General features: G+C 40.4%; 1 protein-coding gene across 1 annotated transcript in view; it reads left to right on the top strand.

The window, feature by feature from the left end:
* Positions 1-23,462, top strand: part of WDR19 (WD repeat domain 19) — an 83,264-nt gene that overhangs the window by 4,356 nt on the left and 55,446 nt on the right. The window contains exons 3-7 of the mRNA XM_016187999.2: positions 698-763; positions 3,040-3,165; positions 8,486-8,601; positions 13,926-14,041; positions 21,333-21,413. Coding sequence (XP_016043485.1) covers positions 698-763; positions 3,040-3,165; positions 8,486-8,601; positions 13,926-14,041; positions 21,333-21,413 — 505 coding nt within the window. The remainder of the gene's footprint in view (positions 1-697; positions 764-3,039; positions 3,166-8,485; positions 8,602-13,925; positions 14,042-21,332; positions 21,414-23,462) is intronic.

Here is a 23,462-nt window from a genome sequence, read left to right as displayed (position 1 = left end):
CCATTAATATCACAATTTGGGCTCTGAGTGGTATAGTGCGCTGGATTGAGTGCACATGTTACCATACACAAGGACCCAGGTTCAAACCCCTGGCTTCCACCTCCAGAGGAGAAGCTTCACAAGCAGTGAAACAATGCTGCAGTTGTCTCTCTTTCCCCCTTTCTGTTTTCCCTTCCTCTCTGTTTCTTTCTGTTCTATTAAATAAATGTTTTTTTTTTTTAAAAAAAAAAACTATTTAGGGGCTGCGTGGTAGCTCAGCAGGTTAAGTGCACACAATGTGAAGCGCAAGGACTGGTGTAAGGATCTTGGTTTGAGCCTCCAGCTCCCCACCTGCAGGGCCATCGCTTCATAAGTGGTGAAGCAGGTCAGCAGGTGTCTGTATTTCTCTCCCCCTTTCTTTCTTCCCTTCCTCTCTCAGTCCTATGTAACAGCATTAGCAGCAACAACAATGGAAGGGGAAAAGAAATGGCTGCTAGGAGCAGTGGATTCATAGTGCAGGTGCCGTGTCCCAGCGATAATCCTGGAGACAAAAAAAAAAAAAGAAAATCAGTTTATAGAATTTTACCCTGCTACAACTTTTTAGATACAAATTATGAAACTGATGAGCTAACAGTAAAATCACTTAGATGATAACTTAAATTTTAAATATCACAGATAAAAATAATTAAATCATATATTGTGTTCTGATTGCTTTTAGAGCTGACCATACTGTGAAAATATTTGATCGCCATGGTCAAAAAAGAAGCAAAATTAATTTACCTGGGTAAGTACAAAGCTAGATTAAAAAGCTTTTCATGCTTTGTTGCCTAGAAGATAAAGCTCTGTCTTAAAACATCATCATAATCATAATTATAATAACATCATCAAGTAGAATTTTTGAGTCTGCATATAACCTGCATCTCCTCTGTGGCTTTTTCTGTTTACACAAAGATTTGTCTTTTGTATAGGTAGTTAATGGAACATGTATATGGCCTTGAGTTTGTATTTTTAGACATCCAAATACTCACAATGAAGCTTTAAGACAAGATTTAAATGAGCCCATATCAAAGAATTCTTATTCAGTTATAAATGAGCCTTAGATGTATATAGGGAAACAAGGTAAACCTGCATCATGTATTTATTTTCTAACTGTTGGAAAATAGTTACTTTTCATATACTTCTTAAAGGACAAATACTTCATATCCACTTTCAGAAATCATCTAGAGTAAATGAGTATAACTTAAGTATTTTTAATGATTCAATATAATCACTGTCTGCTATTTTATTTATAACATCCAATAGATGTTAGTAAGATGTGTGGAATCCCTAACCCAAAAGATCTTATGCTCACATGTCTTTTAAAACCATTCTGGCTTTCTGTAGTTCATTGCTTTCTAAATCAGGTTGTTTACTTTTCTCAATCTCTAACAGCTTTTCCTGCTTTGTGCTGTCACATATCACCATTTTGACGTTTTTCTTGTGTTTTCAACTGTCGATTCTAGCTTTAGTGTTCCAGGAAAAAGAGGTCAAGGGAGTTACAATTATGTATAAAATAGTAAGGCAAGAAGGTTCTTGGTAAGAACTTTGGAATGAATGCTGTGAGTTTTATTGCACAATCTGTGTGACATCTAGCTTCCAAAATAGTCTTATTTCTTCTGGGTTCTGTTGCTTTATTCCACAACTAAAATTGACTGACAGAGAATTTTGAGATAAAAGTGATGTTATGTACTATTTATTTTTAAACTTTTTAATATTTATTTATTATTTTCCTTTTGTTGCCATTGTTGTTTTTTATTGTTGTCGTAGTTATTGTTGTTATTGATGTTGTCATTGTTGGATAGTACAGAGAGAAATGGGGAGAGGAGGGGAAGACAGAGAGGGGGAGAGAAAGATAGACACCTGCAGACCTGCTTCACCGCCTGTGAAGCGACTCCCTTGCAGATGGGGAGCCGGGGGCTCGAATCAGGATCCTTATGCCGGTCCTTGCGCTTGGCGCCATGTGCGCTTAACCCGCTGCGCTACCGCCTGACTCCCTGTTATGTACTCTTTATATGGCAGATGATTTAATCAGTAATTGAAAGCTCCCTTCCCCCCCTTCTTCCCAACCCCTCCCCAAATCTGCAAATAATAGTGAGAAGTAAGGTCCCCAAACACATTTTTATAGCCACCAGGGTTATTGCTGGGACTTTGTCTGCACAATGCTCCCAGTGGCTTTTTCTTTTCTTTCTCCCCCTACCCCTCTTGTAACCTTGATAGGACAAAGAGAAATCGAGAGGAGAGATGGAGGTAGGGGGGAGGTAGAGAAAGAGACAGAGACTTGTAGCCCTGCTTTAGAGCTTGGATGCTTCCCCCTACCCCTCCCCAGTTGGGGAGCAGGAGTTTGAGCCTGGATCATTGCACTTGGAAACAGGTGTATTCTCAGCTAGGCCCAAACACATTTTTAATTAATACATCCATCCCCTCAACAAAAAGTTGATGTATTTTTTTAAGCAGTGAATACTGAGTTGTGTACTATTTCTCATGTTAGAACATTTATGACTAGGCAGGGGTAGATAATATAATGGCTATGCAAAGAGACTCTCATGCCAGAGGCTCTGAAGTCCCAGGTTTAATCCCCTTCATCACCATAAGCCAGAGTTGAGCAGTGCTCTGGAAAAAAAAATAACTAAAATTTATGACCTATTCAAAACAGATTGCACAACCTTGTTTCAGACAAAAATTACATATGGGGGAGTCCAGCGGTAGCACAGCAGGTTAAGTGCAGGTGGCGCAAAGTGCAAGGACCAGCATAAGAATCTCGGTTCGAGCCCTCAGCTCCCCACTTGCAGGGGAATCTCTTCACAAGTGGTAAAGCAGGTCTGTAGGTGTCTATCTTTCTCTCCCCCTCTCTGTCTTCCCCTCCTCTCTCCATTTCTTTCTGTCCTATCCTACAATAACGACATCAATAACAATACTAACTACAACAATAAAAACAAGGGCAACAAAAATAAATAAATATTAAATTAAAAAAATTACATATAGGTCTGTAAATTTCACTCATGGTTTTCTCTTTTTTAAAAGTAACTGTGTTGCTATGGATTGGGATAAAGATGGAGATATCCTAGCAGTGATTGCTGAGACCTCCAGTTGCATTTATCTATGGGATGCCAACAAAAATAAAACCAGCCAGCTAGACAGTGGCATGAGGTAAGGATAACTTTTAATTTTAAAAATGTTCATCTGAACATGGTTATTTGTACGTTAATAGGTTTAATGCTACCAGTAACATAAATAACTTCAATAACAAGTTGCTTTGGGTGGGGCTGAAAAATCCAAAGTTGAAATGGAATATACACAAGGAAATATGGAAGTGAGTTGACTAAAGACATGACTAGACATATATATTTTTTTTAATTTTTTTTTTTTTAGAGAGACAGAGGTAAAGAGGAAAGGGAGAGGTAGAGAAGGAGGAACAGGCCTCTGCAGCACTCCTTCACCACTCCTGAAACTCTCTCCTCCGCCCCCCACAGATGGGGACTAGGGGCTTGAACCTGGGTCCTTGAGCAGTGTAACATGAGCTCTCAACCAGTGTGCCACCACCTGGCCCCACTTATCTCCCATCCCTGGACATAGGGATTCTAATGATGCAACCAAAACTCTGTCTCTCAGCCCTATACTAACTTCATTCTCAATAAGACTCTTCTCTATGGATACTGTCAGCTCTCAGCGTAGGCCATTCTTCACAGAAGAAATCATCTAACTTAGATGCTATTCCAGTTGGCCTCCAGTTGTCATTATCAACATGCCCTTTTCAAGCCTGTGTCTTTATATAGTTTCCATCATTTTATTAACAGGTAGATTTCCCTAGAACAGTGTAGTCTTTAAGTTTTTCTTGGAAATACATGTGATCATTATACACTGACCAGTTCTGTTAGTATCATTCAAAACTTCTGTGTGCTTTAGTATCTTACTGTACTTTGTGAGGCTTGTTGAGAGACCTTGTGACCTGAGGGAAGAGAGACAGTCTGTTCAGTTAGTTTTTCTTTTGAAGATAGTTACTTGATCTTCTCAAAACATATTACTTCTTTCTTTTTTTGTTTTTTGTTTTTAACCAGAGCATTGATCAGCTCTCATTTATGGAGGTTCAGGGGGATTGAACCTGGGACTCCTGAGCCTTCTGAACACACTGTTTCATAGCACTCTTTCTGGTTGGTTTTTGTGTGACTGTTGATATTGGAAAATTATTGATGGAACTGATATTGTTGCTGTTTCTCGTGCAACTCCTGTTGCTGCTCAGACCATGTTCATGTTTCTCTTTTCTGGTACTGTTTTAGCTCACTTGCAATTCTTCATGTTTTTCTAAGATAGAGACTTCAAGACAGGGTTAGATGTATTAGGGGGCTGAGGATATAGCTCAGTAGTAAAGTGAATGCTTCAAGTTTATGAGGTCCTGGGTTTGATCCCTGACACCGGACAAATGAAGAGATTTGTTACAGAAAATTCCCATAGAATAGCATAAACTGGGGAGAGCCATCTGCACAATGATAGCTGACCTTTGTGAGGAAGGAGGAAAGATCATCTAGAATATCTTGGACGGCCGTATAGTTCCAGTAGAGTTCAGCAAGGCCTTTCAGTGGAAATATTTGCGCCAGAACTGCCCATGAAGGAGTCCTCTGACTCCCAAGAATGAACCTCAGCAGTTTCCCTGTTTTATTCATTGTCTTGGAGCAGCCCAAGGAAGGCATGGCCGTGTATGTTGTGGTGAAGGCGTCTAATGCCTAGCAGCTGGGGCCATTGGTCAGTCAGGCTCTTTGTAGTCAAAGATGTGAGATGTGGGCCACACTTGAACAGAGTGCTGCTTTGTTGTGTGCACGACCCAAGTTCAAGCACAGCCCCCACCACATTGAAGGAAGGTTTGGTGCTGTGGTATTATTGATCTATCATCAAGGTTATCATTAGGCCTCAATACCTGCACAATGAATCCACCACTTCTGGTGGCCTTTTTTTTTTTTTTTTAAGATTTTATTTATCATGAGAAAGATAGGAGGAGAGACAAAGAACCAGACATCACTCTGGTACATGTGTTGCCAGGGATTGAACTTGGGACTTCACACTCGAGAGTCCAGTGCTTTTTCCACCTACCGGGCCACTCTGGTGGCCATGATTTTCTTGCTTTTTTTTTTTTTTCTTTCTCTTGTAGATAGAGACAATTATTGAGAGGAGAGGGGGAGATAGCAAGGGTGAGAAAAAGAGAAGAGTTCCTGAAGCATTGCTTCACAGCCTGTGAAATTTATCCCTGCAAATGGGGACCTGGTGCTTGAACCTGGGTCTTTGCACATGATGACATGCACTCTCTATCCGGTGCACCACCGCCTGTCCCCATAAAGTTAAGTTTTCAACTAAGCATGTTATTACACTTCCATATTACTATAACTTAACTTTTCATGTGCTGGAGGTGGATTTTTATCTTTTAGGTATAATCATAGTTTTACAGCTTTTTACAAACACTTAAAATGTGTAATTATCTTTTTTTTTTTTTTGGGCTGGGCCTTGCACTGGTGTGATTTCAGTACTCCATGGCCGACTTCTTCACTCAAATAGACACCACAGCATCAGATATTCCCCCAGTTCCTTAGCACTTCCTGTGTGATACTGGAATTCAAACCTGGGCAACACACATAGCAAGGTGTGTACCCTACCCAGTAAGTCATCTCCAGCCTCTAAATTTCCAACTTCTGAAGATTTATTTATTTATTTATAAGAGAGATGGAGAACCAGAGATTACTCTGACACATGCACTGCCAAGGATCGAACTTGGGACTTCATGCTTAGGAGTCCAATGCTTCATCCACTCACTATGCCATCATCTACTATCCCAGGTCACAATTTCTGACTTTTAATAATCAAATCCTCTTATTTTAGCCCAAAACAGTAACTTTAAGCATGCCCTTTTGCCCTCATCTTACTGCCCTCAGTAAAGAAGTGATGCTCTCTGAAGACAGTAGCTCGATCTGTCAGTAGTTCCAAAAACTTAGCTGCATCAGAACCAGCTTGCTAAAACACATAGCTGGGCACTGCCCCTGAGGTTCCTCTTCAGTAGGAATTGGGTGGGACCTGAGAATTGGCTTTTCTAAATCTCTAGATCCTGTAGATTATCCAGGCATTTTCAGAACCAGTGTTCTTTCTTTCTTCCGTGCGTGTTTATTGGATAGAGACAGAGAGAAATTGAGAGGGAGAAAGACAGAGCAACACTTGCAGCACTGTTTCACCGCTCCAGAAGCTTCCCCCCTGCCCGTGTGTGGGACTATGTGAAAGCTTGGTAGAGCTTAGGGGAGCTTTCCCATCCTTGGATGGAGGTCTGGAAAGACACCCCACTTGCTAGCCTCTCTCCTTACAGAGATGAGCCAAGAGGGAAAAGTCTCCCAGACTGTTTCTCCTTGTTTGGCTCTCAAGCTCACAGAAAGCCTACAAGCCTCTTACACTTAGCTCCCCAGCTAGTAGGCCAAATGGTTACCTGCTTTAGGGTTCACTCAAAGTTCACACATCCACTTCACCTTTTGATCATATAGGAGAACACACTCTTATCATATACCCTCCTATACCAGGCAGTAAAACCCCCAACTTCTATTTCCTTGTGCCCTTTGATATCTGTGATTCACATCAAGCTTTGTTTTTCTTCTCTACCTCAACTTACTGGTTTAACCCCTATGCTTCTCTCAAATACCTTTGGATAATTAATTTGCCTGCATCATGGAGGCTAATTGTTTTGACCTTTATATATCTCATCAATTCTTGTCATACCAGCCCCCTACCATAGGGGCAAGCTGACCTTTAAGAAACCTGTAATTTCTGACATATGTGAAAAATGTTCTTTGTTTAACTCGGTATAAAGACCTGTACTGTTCTCCAAATAAATGAATGTTTGTACCAGAATGTTCCCCGATGTGTCTTTCTGAATTCATGTGGCCTCTAGAGCCAGTGAGGGAGGGTTGGAGGCTTATCCCCTGGTTGGAGCCACTCCACATGAGCACCAGCACCGGTGGGGTCAGAACCTCTTCCTAGACCCATCATGATTTCTTTTTCTTCATCTATGGGATGAGCTGCTCTTCAAGGAGTCCTGGCTTTCTTTAGGTCAGCACAGTATAAAAATTCAGCCTGTGAATCTTAGAATGCACTTACCAACTGGTGATGCCTTCTATCTTGAGCTACCCTAAATACAGAGCTGAGAAAAATAGGTCCTTTATAAGACCATGAATTTCCAAAAATCATTTCCAATGTAGTTTATCATGTAATCAGATCCTGTTAAAAGCATGCAATGTCATGTGAGTATGTAAATTGGCCCAACCCCTGTGGAGAGCAGTCTGGAGAACTCTTGACTGCTAGAAATGAACCTACCTTCTGTCCAGGCAATTTCTCTTCTGGTGATATATCCTAAGGAATTTAACATACCCATCCAAAAATATCTGCGTATACCTATGTTCACCTTAGCACAATTTGCAATAGCCAAAACCTGGAAGCAACCTGGGTGTCCAACAACAGATGAATGGCTGAGAACTATATATATATATATATATATATCACAGCTGTTAAGAATAATGAATTAATCTTCTTCACCCCATCTTGGCTGGAGCTTGAAGGAATCATATAAAGTGAGATAAGCCAGAGAGAGAATATGGGATGATCACAGTCATGGATAAAAGTTGAGAAATGAAAAGAAAGGGGAAACACAAAGTAGAACTTGGACTGACTGTGGTGTATTGCACCAAGATAAAGAACTGGGAATGCAAGAGGGGATGAGAGGAGAACTTTCAGGTCCTGCTGCATGGTGGTGGAGGAGGACCTAGGCTGAGGGTGAGAGTGTTTTGCAGAAAACTGAGAAAATTTACATGTGTACCAAATAGTTGTATCTACTGTAAATCATTACTCCCCCAATAAACCAAACAAATAAAGCATGAGATGTCATCATCCGTTAAATTTTTTACTTTTTGAGTGAAAACTGTATTAGTAGATATATGAATAACAATTATATCACCTCATTAAATGTGCTTACTGTTCATTTGTATTTTTTAAATATTTATTTATTCCCTTTTGTTGCCCTTGTTTTATTGTAGTTGTTGTTGTTGTCGTTGTTGGATAGCACAGAGAGAAATGGAGAGAGAAGGGAAGAGAAAGCTAGACATCTACAGACCTGCTTCACCCCTTGTGAAGCCACACCCCTGCAGGTGGGGAGCCGGGTGCTTGAACCAGGCTCCTTCCACTGGTCCTTGCACTTTGCACCACCTGCGCTTAACCCACTGTGCTACTGCCCGACTCCATGTGCATTTGTATTTTAAGTTTGACTATAAAATGACCTTGTAGTATCTCCAACACATCCATAACACTTTTTTCCCCACAGAGCATTATGTCATACTGTTCTACTTCAGCTTCTAAATAGATGTTAAAGTCACATATGAAACGCCTTTTTTAAAAAGACTGCTTGTAAATTATGGTTGTGCATTGGTTAGTAATTTATATCTTAATGTTACAGGGATCAAATGTCTTACCTTCTTTGGTCAAAAGTTGGAAGTTTCCTGGCTGTTGGAACTGTTAAAGGAAATTTGCTGATTTATAACCATCAGACATCTCGAAAGATTCCTGTCCTTGGTAGGTAATGGTTAAAGACACAGCTAATTATTGGAGATGCTTTGCATAAATGTACATTTCAATGCCTCAGATTTTTCTTCTATCTGAAATGGAAATTTTGTAGTAAGACTCCCCTGGTATAAACCATCACACTAGCTAAATAAAAAGATCCTCTTCGGTGTCTGGTAAGAATTTCCCAGGCCATGTGGGATGACTTGACTGCTATATGGTCAGTCTGTACCTTTGAACACCAGTCATTAATTCTGTGGCTTCCCTGTATTCCTTTCGCCCTTGGATTGAACCACTGGCCATGGAATAACACACTCGTAGGTGGATTCTATAAAGCATTTGGTGATTGCTTGGGCAAAACGTATTCAGATCCCACATGCTGACCTCTCCCCTCTCCAAACAGCAGTGTCATCTAGATGTGGATGGGGTATATGTCCAGAGAGTGTTTGCTTTCTGTTTTTACCCTCTTGGCTCATTCTCTTTGATTCCTTTTCCCCAGCCTCTCTTCACTTAGCATCTACCCTATGAGTATCATATAGTAAGAAGCAGTACTAGGCTGGGGGGTATGGTTATGCAAAAGCATTTCATGCCTGAGGGTCCAAGGACTCCAGTGCAATTCCCAGTGCCACTATAAGCTAGAGCTGAGCACTGTTTTAGTTAATAAAAAAGAGGGACCAGTTATGGTGTACCCAGTTAAGGACACATGCTACATGTGTTCAAGCCCCTGGTTCCTACCTGTAAGGGGGAAGCTTCAGGAGTGATGAAGCAATGTTGTAGGTGTCTATGTCTGCCTGTCTCTTTCTTTCTTTTTTTTTTTAAGTTGTTTTTTTTTTCTTTTTGTTACTTTGGTTGTTTTTTTTTCTTCTTACCATTGTTGTGGTTATTATTATCATTGTTATTGATGTCATTGTCGTTGGATAGGACAGAGAGAAATGGAGAGAGGAGGGGAAGACAGAGGGGGAGAGAAAGATAGACACATGCAGACCTGCTTCACTGCCTGTGAAGTGACCCCCTGCAGGTGGGGAGCCGGGGCTCGAACTGGGATCCTTACGCCGGTCCTTGCGCTTTGCGCCATGTGCGCTTAACCTGCTGTGCTACTGTCCGACCCCCTGTCTCTTTTCTTTCATTGCCTCTGGTGTTATCACTGGGGCTTGGTGTTTGCATAATGAACCTACTACTCCTGGTGGCCGTTATTCCTTTATTTTATTTTTAATTGATAAGAAAGAGAGAGATGGAGAAGAGAAGGAGAGAGAAGCACCTGTGGCCTTGATTCACCACTCATGAAGCTTCCACACTGCATGATAGGCACAGGGTCACAAATATAGGTCCTTATACATGGTAATGTGTGCATTTAATCGGGTGCACCACCACCCAGCCCCATAGATCGCTCTAGTCCCTTCCCCACGTCCCCCTTCCATTTCAATTTCTGTTCTATCAAATATAAAGGCAAAAAAAAAAAACAAAAAAAAACAGCGGGGTGGGGTGAAGTGGAGTGGGAAATGGCCACTTTGGGAGCAGTGCAAGCACTGAGCCTGTTTGTCTGTGTCTGTCTGTCTGTCTGTCTGTCTCTCTCTCTCACACACACACACGCATGAAGAAAGAAAGAATGAAAGGAGAAAAGAAAAGGAAGAGAAAGAAGTAGTATTGATTGTTTTCAATTACACAATATTATCTGGTGTGTGGTGAAAATACTGGACTTAAATACATCTTGGTTGGCAGAAAAGAGTAATTTACTGTTAAAGAAGGGATTAAACTCTGGAAATGATAGTGCCCACAGTGCTTAAGAAAATGCCTTTCAACTAAGGAGTGCTTAGTGTTTTAACTAAACAGTAGTATTGCTGATCATTTGAAACACTAAAATATTTGAGTTACAAAAATGAGCTGCTACCATACAAGCTAACTAGCTTATTTTTATTTATTTATTTATTTATTTATTTAAAAAGGGAGACATTAACAAAACCATAGGATAGGTGGGGTACAACGCCACACAATTCCCACCACCCAGTCTCCATATCCCCATCCCCTCCCCTGATAGCTTTCCCATTCTCTATCCCTCTGGGAGTATGGACCCAAGGTCATTGTGGGATGCAGAAGGTGAAAGGTCTGGCTTCTGTAATTGCTTCCCCGCTGAACATGGGCATTGACAGGTTGATCCATACTCTCAGCCTGCCTCTCTCTTTCCCTAGTAGGGTGGGGCTCTGGGGAATTGGAGATCCAGGACACATTGGTGGGGTTGTCTGTCCAGGGAAGTCTGGTTGGCATCGTGCTAGCATCTGGAACCTGGTGGCTGAAAAGAGAGTTAACATAGAAAGCCAAACAAATTGTTGAACTGAGATAGAGAATATGCTAACTAACTTATTTTAAAGCAGCATTTTCCCTCATGTATCCTCATCTGTAGGTGTTTAGCTTATAAACTCTAGTATTTTTAACTTTTGAAGTATAAGAAAATAATTTGTAGGGGCATGGTTACTTTGTGTTAGGTATCATACATTACAATATTTTATGATATTTGTACTGAATATGACTTGATTCTGCTTATAGTCTTATTTATTAACTGTATAAGAGGGTCTGAAAAGATTCAAGTTAATTACATATCTTGGGTCCTTTAGCTAAATCTATAGTTGTCTGTTTCAGAACTCTGACTTGTAACTTCTTTTTTTGTTTGCTTTTTATTTAAATGATTTATTTTCCTAAAAACAAAATCATTTGCTTCTGGCAGGAGCTACTTGGTAGCATGATTATCAGCATTTACAGTAACTAAATTCTCTGTTACCTTGCACTGATTTGTTGCCTTGAACCAAACCAAACCCAGGAAGTTTTCACTTTCCATGATTCTGAGACACATGAATTTCATTTGCCCCAGTCTAGTAAAATATTGTCCATCTTCCATTAACCTTCAAATCTGTTATCATAGTATGCCATTTTTGAGGTAATATTTCAGTGAATTACTATGTGTCAAGTGTCCACATCACCCTCAGGAGGCACTGCAAATGTACCAAGTACTAGTGCTGCTGCTGCTGCTTTACCTGAGTTCCAGGCTGTGGAGACAGAGGAGGCTTGAGGCACAAAGGGAGAAGGAAGAAAAAGATAATTTCTCTTCCCTTCCTTGAGTCTAGGAAGAAGTTTGTCTTTGGCATCTTTTCACCTTTGTCTAGTCTTACTGTCCTACACTAGGCTCTTAATTATGATCCGGCTAAATCTCTTGCATCTCAGTCTCTTCTAACTGTTGCCTCCTTTTTTGTGTGTGCTCCTCTCCTGATTTGAGATACTGCTTTAATCTCTTTCAAACTTGAGGCTCTTGTGCTCACTTACTCACTAAGTATCTCTAGTGAGAAGTCTAGTAAACACTTCAAATTAAATATTGACCAAACCCTTTGACCCACAGCTTTCCTTTTGCCAGTGGTGGGTGACATTCTATCCTTTTGGACTTCAGACTAAACCTTCGTGTCATTCTTTCTCATACCTTCTATATTAATCCCTCAGAAAGTTTTGCAGAACCCACCTTTTGGGGTTTCTTCAGAATCAAGCATGTTATCGCTACCTTTCCTGTTACTAACATGGTGTAGGCCTCAGACAGCACCCACCTGAGTCTCTGTAATCTCCTAACCAATCTGTCTTCAGTTTTAGACCTGCTGTAGAATGTTCTCAACATAGAGACTAGAGTGGGCTTTTTGCTTAGAAATCACCAAGGACTCTCCATCTCTGGCAAAGTACTCCATGATCTGGCCCTAGAAAACTCTGACTCCATCTCTGATCTCTCTCTACTTCCTCCATGCCAGCAACACTGTCCTCCTTGTGTAGCCTCTTAACATAGCAGGCACCTCCTGCCTTGGCTCTAATCACTATGTGACTGACTTAGAACCATCTTTCTGCACAGGGTACAACATTAGGTTCTCTGGGGGTACAAAGAATATAGTGTTCAGAGGACCTAGTGGGGGTTGTATTGTTATATGGGAAACTGGGGAATGTTATGTATGTACAAACTATTGTACTTACTGTTGAATGTAAAACATTAATTCCTCAATAAAAAAAAAAAGAATACAGTGAACACGACCTTTGAGCTTAAGAACAGCTGAAGTAGCTTGCAAATATATAATACCTCCTGTGTGCTGCACACAGCACACTGCGAGCTGTGACTCATTTGGGCCTCAGTCTTAGAGAATGCTCCTACCACCACCACCCCCAACCCCCGTTTATGAATGATCTGACTAAGGAATTGAAAGGCTAAGTAACTTACCAAATGTTTTATAATGAGTAATGAGACAGGATTCAAATCCAAGCAGTCTGGCCCCAGAATCTATATTTAACTTTGGACCTCTGGTATTTTGGAAATCTTAGGGTTGTCAACAAATGTCCACAGTGCCAAACATGAGATATACCCCACCCCACTGTCCTTTTTGCACTGGATACGCTTCCTGCTACTTATTAGTTGTCTAATAACATTTGCTGAGTGCACTAAATCACGTCTCAGTCGGGCACATCATCTTTGCACCTAGTATTATCATATACCAATACCAGTTAACACAGTCAACATTGTGAATGTTGAATCATCTGATTATGCTAATGGTCTACCACCCTATGGTAGTACTGAATATAATAAAGATGACCTCAGTGCTTTAGGATTTACTTCTCTTAGGATGCTGTCATTACAGTTTTATGTACATGGGAAAAAAATTGTTGGGGTGTCTTTAGAATATCTTTCTGAATCCTCACTATAGTCGCTTCTACATGAAAAGTTCTAAGTTCCCTAGGGAAACGGTGCATTGCAGAAGCAGTGGATTCTCAAGTATGAAGTCCTGATCACACGAGAATGTGCCAGAGTGAGTCTCTAGGTCTCTTTCTCTCCTTTTGCTCATTAACTAATAAATCTTCTTGAAAATTGTAAAATGGGGATGGGGCAAGGGGGTAGAGTGTCTGATTGAGTGCCTGATTGAGTGCACGTGTTACAGTGCACAAAAACCTGAGTTCAAGTCCCTGATCCCCACCTGCAGGGGGAAGCTTCATGAGCGGTGAACAGAGTTCTCTCTCTCTCTCTCTCTCTTCCTATCTCTATATATCCCCTCCCCTCTTGATTTATCACTGTCCCTGTCCAATAAAAAAAGTTTAAAATAAAGTAAAATTATAAAATGGTATTTATTCCAGTTTTATTCCATGACTGTGACTTTTAAAATTCGATGATAAACTGTTTACATTAAAATTGCTTAGAAATGGATTGCTTTGATGACAGTTTAATTTCCATGGTATAGTACCTAGATTTTCAGGTTGATATCACAGGTTATCTTTAATTTTTTTCTGAGATATCCATGTGTGTATACAAAACTCATCTCTTTTTTCAGGAAAACATACTAAAAGAATCACATGTGGCTGTTGGAATGCAGACAATCTGCTTGCTTTAGGTGGTGAAGATAAATTGATTACAGTTAGTAATCAGGAAGGTGACACATTAAGACAGGTAACCACTCTTTGGTCTGATTTATTCAAAATTTTCCCCAAGTAATGTTTATCAAATGAATCTCTATAAGAAAATCCTTATGGGGGTAGGTATATAATAACTTATATTCTAAACAAGAAAACTTTACTTTTTATATATTAGAATATTTTAATATAAATATTTCATCCAGATAACTTAAGTTGGGAGGCTGTTAATGGTTTACAGTACAGTTGAAAGCACATGAGTACAATTTCACATCTTGCTGTTTGTTACAGGTGTCTGCAAAACACTCTCACCTCCAACTTAGCTACTTTTCTATTATCTTGTACCAGGATCTGAAAGCCCTATCCCCATCCCTCCATCCCTGCCCTCTTTCCCCCAAGTCCTTTGCTTTGGTGCAATACAGCCAACTAGTCCAAGTTGTACCCTCCCCCTTCTGTGTTTGTTAAGTTCTGCTTAAGATTGAGATCATCCTACAGTTATCCTTCTCTCTCTGGCTTATCTCATTTAACATGATTCTTTTAAGCTCCATCTAAGATAAGGTGAAACAGGTAAATTCATCATTCTTAATAGCTGAGTAGTTTTCCACTGTGTACATAGACCACAACTTTCTTAGCCACTCATCTGTTGCTGTACACCTGGGTTGCTTCTAAGTTTGGGCCTATTACAAATTGTGCTGAGGTAAACAGAGATGTACAGAGATCTTTATCTCTGCAACTCCTCCAACATTTGTTGTTACTGCCCTTCCTGATGTGACATTCTCACAGGAGTGAATTGGTATCTCATTGCTGTCTTTATTTGTATTTCTTTGCTAATCAGTGACTATGAGCATTTTTTTCATATGTCTATTGGCCTTTTAGATCTCTTCTTTGGAGAATATGCCTCTCCCCATTTTTGGATGGGGCTGTTTGTTTCTTGGTGAGTTTGGTGAGCTCTTTGTATATTGATATTAACCTTTATTCTGATGTATGGCATGTAAAGATCTCCCATCCCATAAGGAGTCTCTCTATTTGGGTGGTGGTTTCTTTTGCAATGCAGAAGCTTTTCAATTTAATATAGTCCCATGGGTTATTTTTGTTTTGTTTTCCTTGTGAATGGTTTTTAGTCGTTGAAGACATCTTAACACCCAGATGGAAAAGAATTCTGCCAATGTTTTCCTTTAAATATTTGATAGTTTCTGGTCTAGCATTCAAATACTTGATCTATTAAGAGTTTACTTTTGTGTGTGGTGAGATGAAGTGGTTCAGTTTCATTCTTCTGCATGCTTCAACCCAGTTTTCCCAATACCATTTGTTGAAGAGATTCTTTTTTCTCCATTTAATATTTTAGGTCCCCTTGTCAAAAATTAGCTGTCCAGAGGTGTGGGGGGCAATAGCCTTCTTTATATATCTCAGCTCTGTGACTAGACTCGAGTCTGGTAGTAAAATTTGTGAAATAATTATTATTTTACATATTTGTAATATAAATGTTAATAACTAATGTTTGCCCAATTCTAAACCTCATAATAAATTACTTTCAGATGAACCCTAATTAAACTTAATTTTAGCATTGTATTTTACTACTATTCAGATTCAAGATTGATAAGCTTCTTTGAGGAAATTTGTATTATTAATAGCACATAATCTTGCCAATGCAAAACATCACCTTGGACTCTTTTTAAAAATTTTTTTAGTATTTATTTATTTTCCCTTTTATTGCCCTCGTTTTTTATTGTTGTTGTAGTTATTATTGATGCTGTCGTTAGATAGGACAGAGAGAAATGGAGAGAGGAGAGGAAAAGAGTGGGGAAGAGAAAGACACCTGCAGACCTGCTTTACCACCTGTGAAGCGACTCCCTTACAGGTGAGGAGCCGGGGGCTTAAACCGGGATCCTTAGGCCAGTCCTTGCTCTTCGTGCCACGTGCGCTTAACCTGCTGCGCCACCTCCCGACTCCCAACCTTGGACCCTCATGATTTAGCATTTCTAGATTAACTAGCAGATTTTTAAAATACCTGCTAGGTACACAGGACTATGATATGTAATATATACATATATTTCAGGATGAAATTACGTTACAATATGATACAATACAATGTATTGTGCTTAGCAACTTATATATAAAACTCAACAGTTTAAAGCAGTCAACGCTATTTCACAATTTTTGTGAATGAGATAAACCTGGTGCTTCTGCCTGATGGTTTCTCACAAGACTGCAGTCTCATCGGTTTCTAAGCTCACTTACCTGGGTGTTGACAGGCAGGCTGTTAGGCTCAGGGCCCAACTGGTTCTTGTCTGACTATTGACTGGAAGACCACCCTATTTCCATGCCACACAGACCTTAGAGTATGTCACAGCATAGCAGCTGGTGAATAGTGAGAACAGTTATTTATAGCTTATGCCACAGTCTCTTAAATAAAATCTCAAAATCATGTTTGCCATATTTTGTTATCTAGAAATGAGTCAATAGTTCTAGCACACTCTCAAGAAGGGCTTATACACAGGCATAAAAACCTAGAGGGGGGAGTCGGGCGGTAGCGCAGCAGGTTAAGCGCATGTGGCACAAAGCTCAAGGACTGGCATAAAGATCCCGGTTCAAGCCCCCGGCTCCCCACCTACAGGGGAGTCACTTCACAAGCGGTGAAGCAGGTCTGCAGGTGTCTTTCTCTCCCCCTCTCTGTCTTCCCCTCCTCTCTCGATTTCTATCTGTCCTATCCAACAACGACATCAATAACAACAGTAATAACTACAACAATTATAACAAAAGCAACAAAAGGGAATAAAAAAAAATAGACTATAAATGTTTAAAAAAAAAAAAAACCTAGAGGGAGGGGAGCCAGGCAGTAGCGCATCGGGTTAAGTACATGTGGTGCAAAGCGCAGGGATCGGCATAAGTAAGAAGTGAGGATCCTGGTTCAAGCCCTCGGCCTCCCACCTGTAGGGGAGTCCCTTCACAGGCGGTGAAGCAGATCTGTAGGTGTCTATCTTTCTCTCCCCCCTCTGTCTTCCCCATCTCTTTCCATTTCTCTCTATCCTATCAAACAACTACAACATCAATAACAACAACTACAACAACAATTAAAAAACAAGGGCAACAAAAGGGAAAATAAATATATACTACTACTAATAATAATAAACCTAGAGGGAGGGCGGAGGGTAGATAGCATATGGCTATGTAAAGAGACTCTCATGCCTGAGGCTCCAAAGCCCCAGGTTCAATCCCCTGCACCACCATAAGCCAAAGCTGAACAGTGCTCTGGTAAAAAACAAAAACAAACCCAAAACAAAACCTCGAGGGGAAGAGCATTGTGGGCCATCTTAGACTGTACACCACAAGCTGCTGCTCAGGAAGACAAAAGACAAAACTAACTATGCTAAAACACACATGGCCTTATGTGACTAATTGTCAATATAGGACTGGAGAGATAGCATAATGTAATGGAACTAAGTGACTCATGCCTGAGGCTCTAAGGTTCTTGGCTCAATCCCCAGCACCATCATAAACCAGAAATAAACAGTGCTTTGGTTAAAAAAAAAAAAGTGTTATTATAGCTTAAAAGCACTATGACATTTGCATTAGGTGGTAGCGCAGTGGGATAAGCGCAGGTGGCGCAAAGCACAAGGACCGGAGTAAGGATCCCGGTTCGAGCCCTGGCTCCCCACCTGCAGAGGGGTTGCTTCACAAGTAATTAACCAGGTCTGCAGGTGTCTATCTCTCCTCCCCCAGCCCCCCCATCTTCCCTCCTCTCTCAATTTCTCTCTGTCCTATCCCACAACATCCATAATAATAATGACAATGATAAAACAACAAGGGCAACAAAAGGAAAAAAAAATAGGGAAAAAATAGGCAACAAAAGGGAAAAAAATAGCCTCCAGGAGCAGTGGATTTGTGGTGTAGGCACTAAGCCCCAGCAGTAACCCTAGAGGCAAAAAAAAAAAAAAAAAAAGGTAGAGGACATCCTCCTGAAAACTGGATTTTGAAGCTTAAAAGAGGATGTGAACAGTCGAGAGTATGGACTACATTGTTGTGACAGACTGAAAATTACATGGACCCTAAGGATGTGATAGTGTGAGTTAGTTCTTCTTCCTCTTTATCTTATAAACATGAAGAGGTAGGCAGTATCCTTCTAGAACACAGGCTATACAGAATTTGGTTCCTGGGTGGGAGTATATAGCATAATGCTTCTGCAAAGAGCCTCTCATGCCCGAGGTTCCAAAGTCCCAGATTCAGTCCCTACGCAGCACTAGCGCTGGACAGTGCTCTGGTAAAAAACAAAAACCTACAGAATTTGGTTCCTTCCATCTTACCATCTTTTTGATAAAAGGGTGATTTTGCCCTTTTCTGGATGGTTAAAGTTAATACAGCAAATTTTGGCCCCAGTGAAAGGAGAAAGAGAAATAAACGAAGTACAGAAACTGGTAAAGTGGGTTGGGTGGGTGACTCGACAGGAGGGCCCTGTCCCACTTGAGAGCAACAGTGAGAAGACACGTGCAGCTCCACGGGTGATGGTGAAGTGCTTTGTGTTCCTTCTGTCTTTGCCTTGACCTGCCTTTTTCTTAGAAAAAAAATTAAGGGGTGGGGGTAGATAGCATAATGGTTATGCAATGGTTATCGTACACAAGGTTCTGAAGTTCCAGGTTCAGTCTCCTGCACTACCATAAGCCAGAGCTGATGAGTGCTCTGGTTAAAAAAAAAAGTGTGGGGGGGGGGGAGTTAAGTAATTGGGCCAGCAACATAGTCTGCAGTAGAGTACTTGCTTGAGTTTTGTCTCTGGTACCATGCTTTAAAAAAAAAAAAATGGGTGGAGGGGTGGTGCACTTGGTTAACTGCACAAATTACCATGCACAAGGATCTGGGTTCAAGCCCCCAGTCCCTACTCGTGGGAGGAAAGCTTCACAAGTTTGAAGCAGTGTTACAGGTGCCTCTGTCTCTCTCCCCATCTCTATCCCCCCCCCTCCTTCAATTTCTTTCTGTTCTGTCAAATAAAATAGTTTACTTTTAAAAAAAAAATCTTATAAACTACTGTACCTAGAAGATGGATTCATTTTTTTCCCATTCACATCCTATAAATAAATTCTGTCCATATGGTCACATGTAACACTACAAATTTGATCTGCCTAAGACTCTGCTAAAACTTATTCTGATGGTTATCACAAAATGTTTAGCAATTTCTGTCATTCAGTCCAAGTAGAACAGCATGAACAAAGATGGGAAAAACTTATTAAAGTTCGTGACTTGTTAGAGACTGGGCAGGCTGAATATAATGGACTTCGAGAATTCGTAGAAAATAAGGTTAAGGGCATGATGGTTATACAAAGACTTGAGTGCCTGAGGCTCTCTGGTCCCAGTTCCCAGTACCACCATAACCCAGAGCTGAGCAGTGCTCTGGTAGTATGTCAGGTTGAAGAAGAGAATAGATATCTGCAGCTGGGGAGAGAGCTCAATTGATGGAGCAGCGGATTCTCAGACCTGAGATACCCGGCTTTATCCTTGGCATCATATGTATTGCTGTAGTGTTCTGGCTTGTCTCTCTTCCTCTCTACTTCACATGAAATTCTCCCATCTGTAATAACTATAAAAAAAAAGATAGACGTACTCCATCATGTTGAGCAAAGAACATAACTTGATTACAACAGTTCTTAAGGAAAATCAGTCAAGCATTAATGTAAATTGTTCCCAGAAACCTCATTTGGATGATTATGTATCAGTTACCTTTAGAACTAGGCTGATAGACATGGAGTACACTCGGTAAAGTATCCATAGTAGACATCATCAGTAAATACTGGTATTTCTTTCTCCACTGAATCAACCTGTAGTCCTCAAATATTTTTCTACAAACCATCACAAGAAATCAACACTCAGCCATTATTTACATACAAGATAGTTATTTCTTGTTTCTGACCTGTAAAAAGTATGCTTCTAGAGTTAGATGTACTGTTTCAGTGTGCTGTTCAGCAGATGAGATCATTATTTGTGTAGATTTTTGTCTTATCTTGATGAGGTCTCATCTTCTTTCCTGAATCTGAGCATTGTTGTCTTTTATCATTTCTGGAAAACTCTTAATCCTTAATTCATTAAATATTACCTTTTGCCTCTTTCTGATCTTTTGGAGTATCTGTTAAACATATGTTGAATCTATTTAGAAATTTGCCAAGTTTACCTGTCTCATTGAGGTTTTTATTGCAATGATTACACTACTTTTGGGAAGGAAGTTGAATTTCTTTAAAATAGATGGCTGGATTTTATTCTCCACTGTGTATGCTTTGAGTTTTTCAATGCCTTCAGTTATTTTTATCTATCTCTGATGATTCTGTTTTTAAATCTCTTTAATTTTGATGCATTGTTTCTAATTTTCTTTTTCCTTTTTCTTTTTTAATATTTTATTTATTTATTAATGAGAATGATAGGAGAAAAGAGAGAAAGAATCAGACATCACACCAGTACATGTGCTGCCGGGGGTTGAACTCAGGACCTCATGCCTGAGAGTTTAGTGCTTTATCCATTGTGCCACCTCCCGGATCACTTGTTTCTAATTTTCAATGCCTTTTCTTTTCTTTCTCTTTTTTTTCTTTTTAGATTTGTCAGTGAAAAAGAGTACTAGACTATTACTCGGCACATATGATGCCAGGGATTAAACTCAGGACCTCATGCTTGAGAATCATAGTTCCTTATCTACTGTGCCACCTCCCAGGCTGTGTGAGCACACACTCATCAGGGCTTATCTGTGGAAATTTTTGCAGCCAGGGAAGGGATTTTGGATTTCTTTCTATCAGACACTGAAGAGAGCCACTAGATTATTCAAAGCACAAATTTGATTTGTTTTGCTTTTCAACTGGAGCAATGCCCAGCTTCATCATTTGGTGGTGCTGGCGATAGAACAAGGGACACCTCTCCTACAAGTCCTGTGTGCGATTTCCCTGACGCTCAGTGTATAAATTTGAAAGTCACCTTAATGGGTATAGAAGGGAAAGTCTTTGAGTTGAAAAGAATGTTTTCAGCATTTCTTTTCTGACCCAAAGTCCCACCCAAGTCAAAGGGGCTCATTGCCGCCCGCTGTGGGCTCCTGTGGAGAGTTGCAGCACCCCTTTCTGCGTACACTTCAGTTTTCAGTTTGGTCCTTGCTAGTGGACCTTGGCCACTGCCCTAACCATCTTTCAAGCCTATCCACCCATTGGATGAGATACATGTTCCATTTGTATTCTGAACTTCTAGATGTTTGAAGCAGTGGGATTTTCGGGTTATTGGTCCAGCGTACAACAAAACAAGCTACATGTTTGACTAACTGAATGAATTCAGGTACTAGATTTACTCACACAGTATTTCCACCCTCAAAGACCTCACTGCGATCAGAGCCGAGCAACATGCAGTTTTCCACGATGAAGATCGATGAGCGAACTGCACCTACTGAAAACACAGTAAGGATTCGAGATCAAATCCATGCCCTCATAGTTCTGATGCTATTGTTCAGGATACTATTTCAGAGTCCATAGTGATTAATAAATTAAGTCTTATTTATTAAGCAGAGGTAAGTCCCAGCCTTTTGGGCTCAAATGTTTTGGTTGTTGCTGGCTCTCTGTCACAACAAATGAGAGCAGCTTCCTTATTTTAGGATAGCTGGCATTGCTCTGCTCTTTTCTTCTTCTTTATTGAGGGGTTAATGGCTTTTACAGTATAGTTGTTGACCCATAAGTACAACCTCTCATTTCTCCATTGTCTGCAAGACCTTCTCTCACTCAATATAGATCCTTTTCCATCATCATGTCCCAGAACCCCCAGCTCTTCTCAAACCCAACCCTCGCCCTCCTTCCCTGGAGTCCTTTCTCTTCAGCTTTTCTGTAGCAGTAGCAATGAAGGGAAAGACCCTTCTGACTAGAAAAACTTAGTTCTATGTTTGTTTGTTTCTTTCTTTCTGTCAGTTACATGTGGTGTGCAGAGCTCTGGAAACTGTAGTTTGTTTGCTCGTTTTTATTGGATAGACAGAGAAATTGACAGGGAAGGAGGAAATAAAGTCACCTGCAGCACTGCTTCACTGCTCGTGAAGCTTTCCCCTTGCAGATGGGAACCAGGTTCTTGAACCCAGGTCCTTGCATATTGTGACATGTGCACTCAGTCAGGTGCACCACCACCTGGCTCTTTGGAAACTGTAGTTTTTTTATTTAATACCTTTGGTACATTTTCCCCTGCCATAGTTTAACATTCAAAAGCATGGTTGATTTTCATAATCAACATGAATATACTTAGTGAAGTTTCTTTATTAAAGGGCTGTTATTGGGTTGATATTGCCTCATGATTAATAGCATTTGAAAATTAAGGAAATGTATCAAAGTGTTCTTTTTAGATCCATATATGCCTATGTATATATATGTCTGTATATCTATATATGTGTTTGTCATCCTTGATGAACCCAAATCAGTAATATATGTTCTCCCCAACTCTTAATTCAATACTACCTTCACTGAGAGTTACAGTTAAGTGTTGACTTATGTGAGTAATATAGTCTAGCTATTGACCATTGGCCTGCAGGTAGGTGTTGGAAAAATATAGGCAGAGAAGCCAAGCTGGGAACCAGGGAGTTGGTAGTGAGCAAAGTGCTGTCTGTGCCTGAGGTCCTGGGCCTGATTCTCAACACTATGTGAGAGTGCTACGGACAAGAACAAATGGAACTCTACAGATGATGAAGTAGTAATTTGCTATCTTCCTTTCTCTCCTGCTCCGTCCTCTCATCCCCCATCCCTCCAAAAAACATAAAAAGAAAAACTGGCCTCGAGAGACAAGTGACACAGTGGATGTGTGACCCTGGGTTCAATCTCTGGCACTGCATTAAAAACAAAACAAACCAAGCTAGATTATTAATGTGGGTGTGGACTTGGTATCTCAGATGGCTCAAAATCAGGATGCCTATTAGAATGGGAGACTTTGTCCTCCAGCTGCATCTTATCTCAGTGCAACAATGTTAGACTAGCTTTCCTTTTTTGTACCGTACTCTAATGAGTACAGAACAAAAAAATTGGGGGCCGGTGGTGGCACATCTGCATACATATTACAGGGCCAAGGATCCAGGTTCAAGCCCCCGTGTCCCCACCTACAGTGGGGAAGCTTCACAAATGATGAAACAGTGCTGCAGGTGTCTGTCTTTCTCCCCATCTCTCTCTGTCTCCCCTCTCAATTTCTTTCTGTCTCTAGCTAATAAATAAAATGTTTTGTAAAATAAAGTTGAAGTTATTTCACCCAGCTACTTATATGTACATGTACAAGGATTTGTGGAACGGCAGGGATCCCTCCCAAAGTATGTGTTAGTAAAATGTTACTCAGCTAGCTAGTTAGTAGAGATACATATTCATCACTCATTACAGCATTTAAGAGATGGCTTGCTGTTTTCCCAGATTGGGTTTGTGCTGCTTGGATTTGTTTATTGGCCTTTTTATGAAGTACTAATTTCATAACCTCTTAATCTTTTTTGGCAG

This window comes from Erinaceus europaeus, chromosome 3 (assembly GCF_950295315.1).
Source record: "Erinaceus europaeus chromosome 3, mEriEur2.1, whole genome shotgun sequence".
NCBI classification, from domain to species: Eukaryota; Metazoa; Chordata; class Mammalia; order Eulipotyphla; family Erinaceidae; genus Erinaceus; species Erinaceus europaeus.
This window is presented reverse-complemented; position numbering and strand designations above follow the sequence as displayed.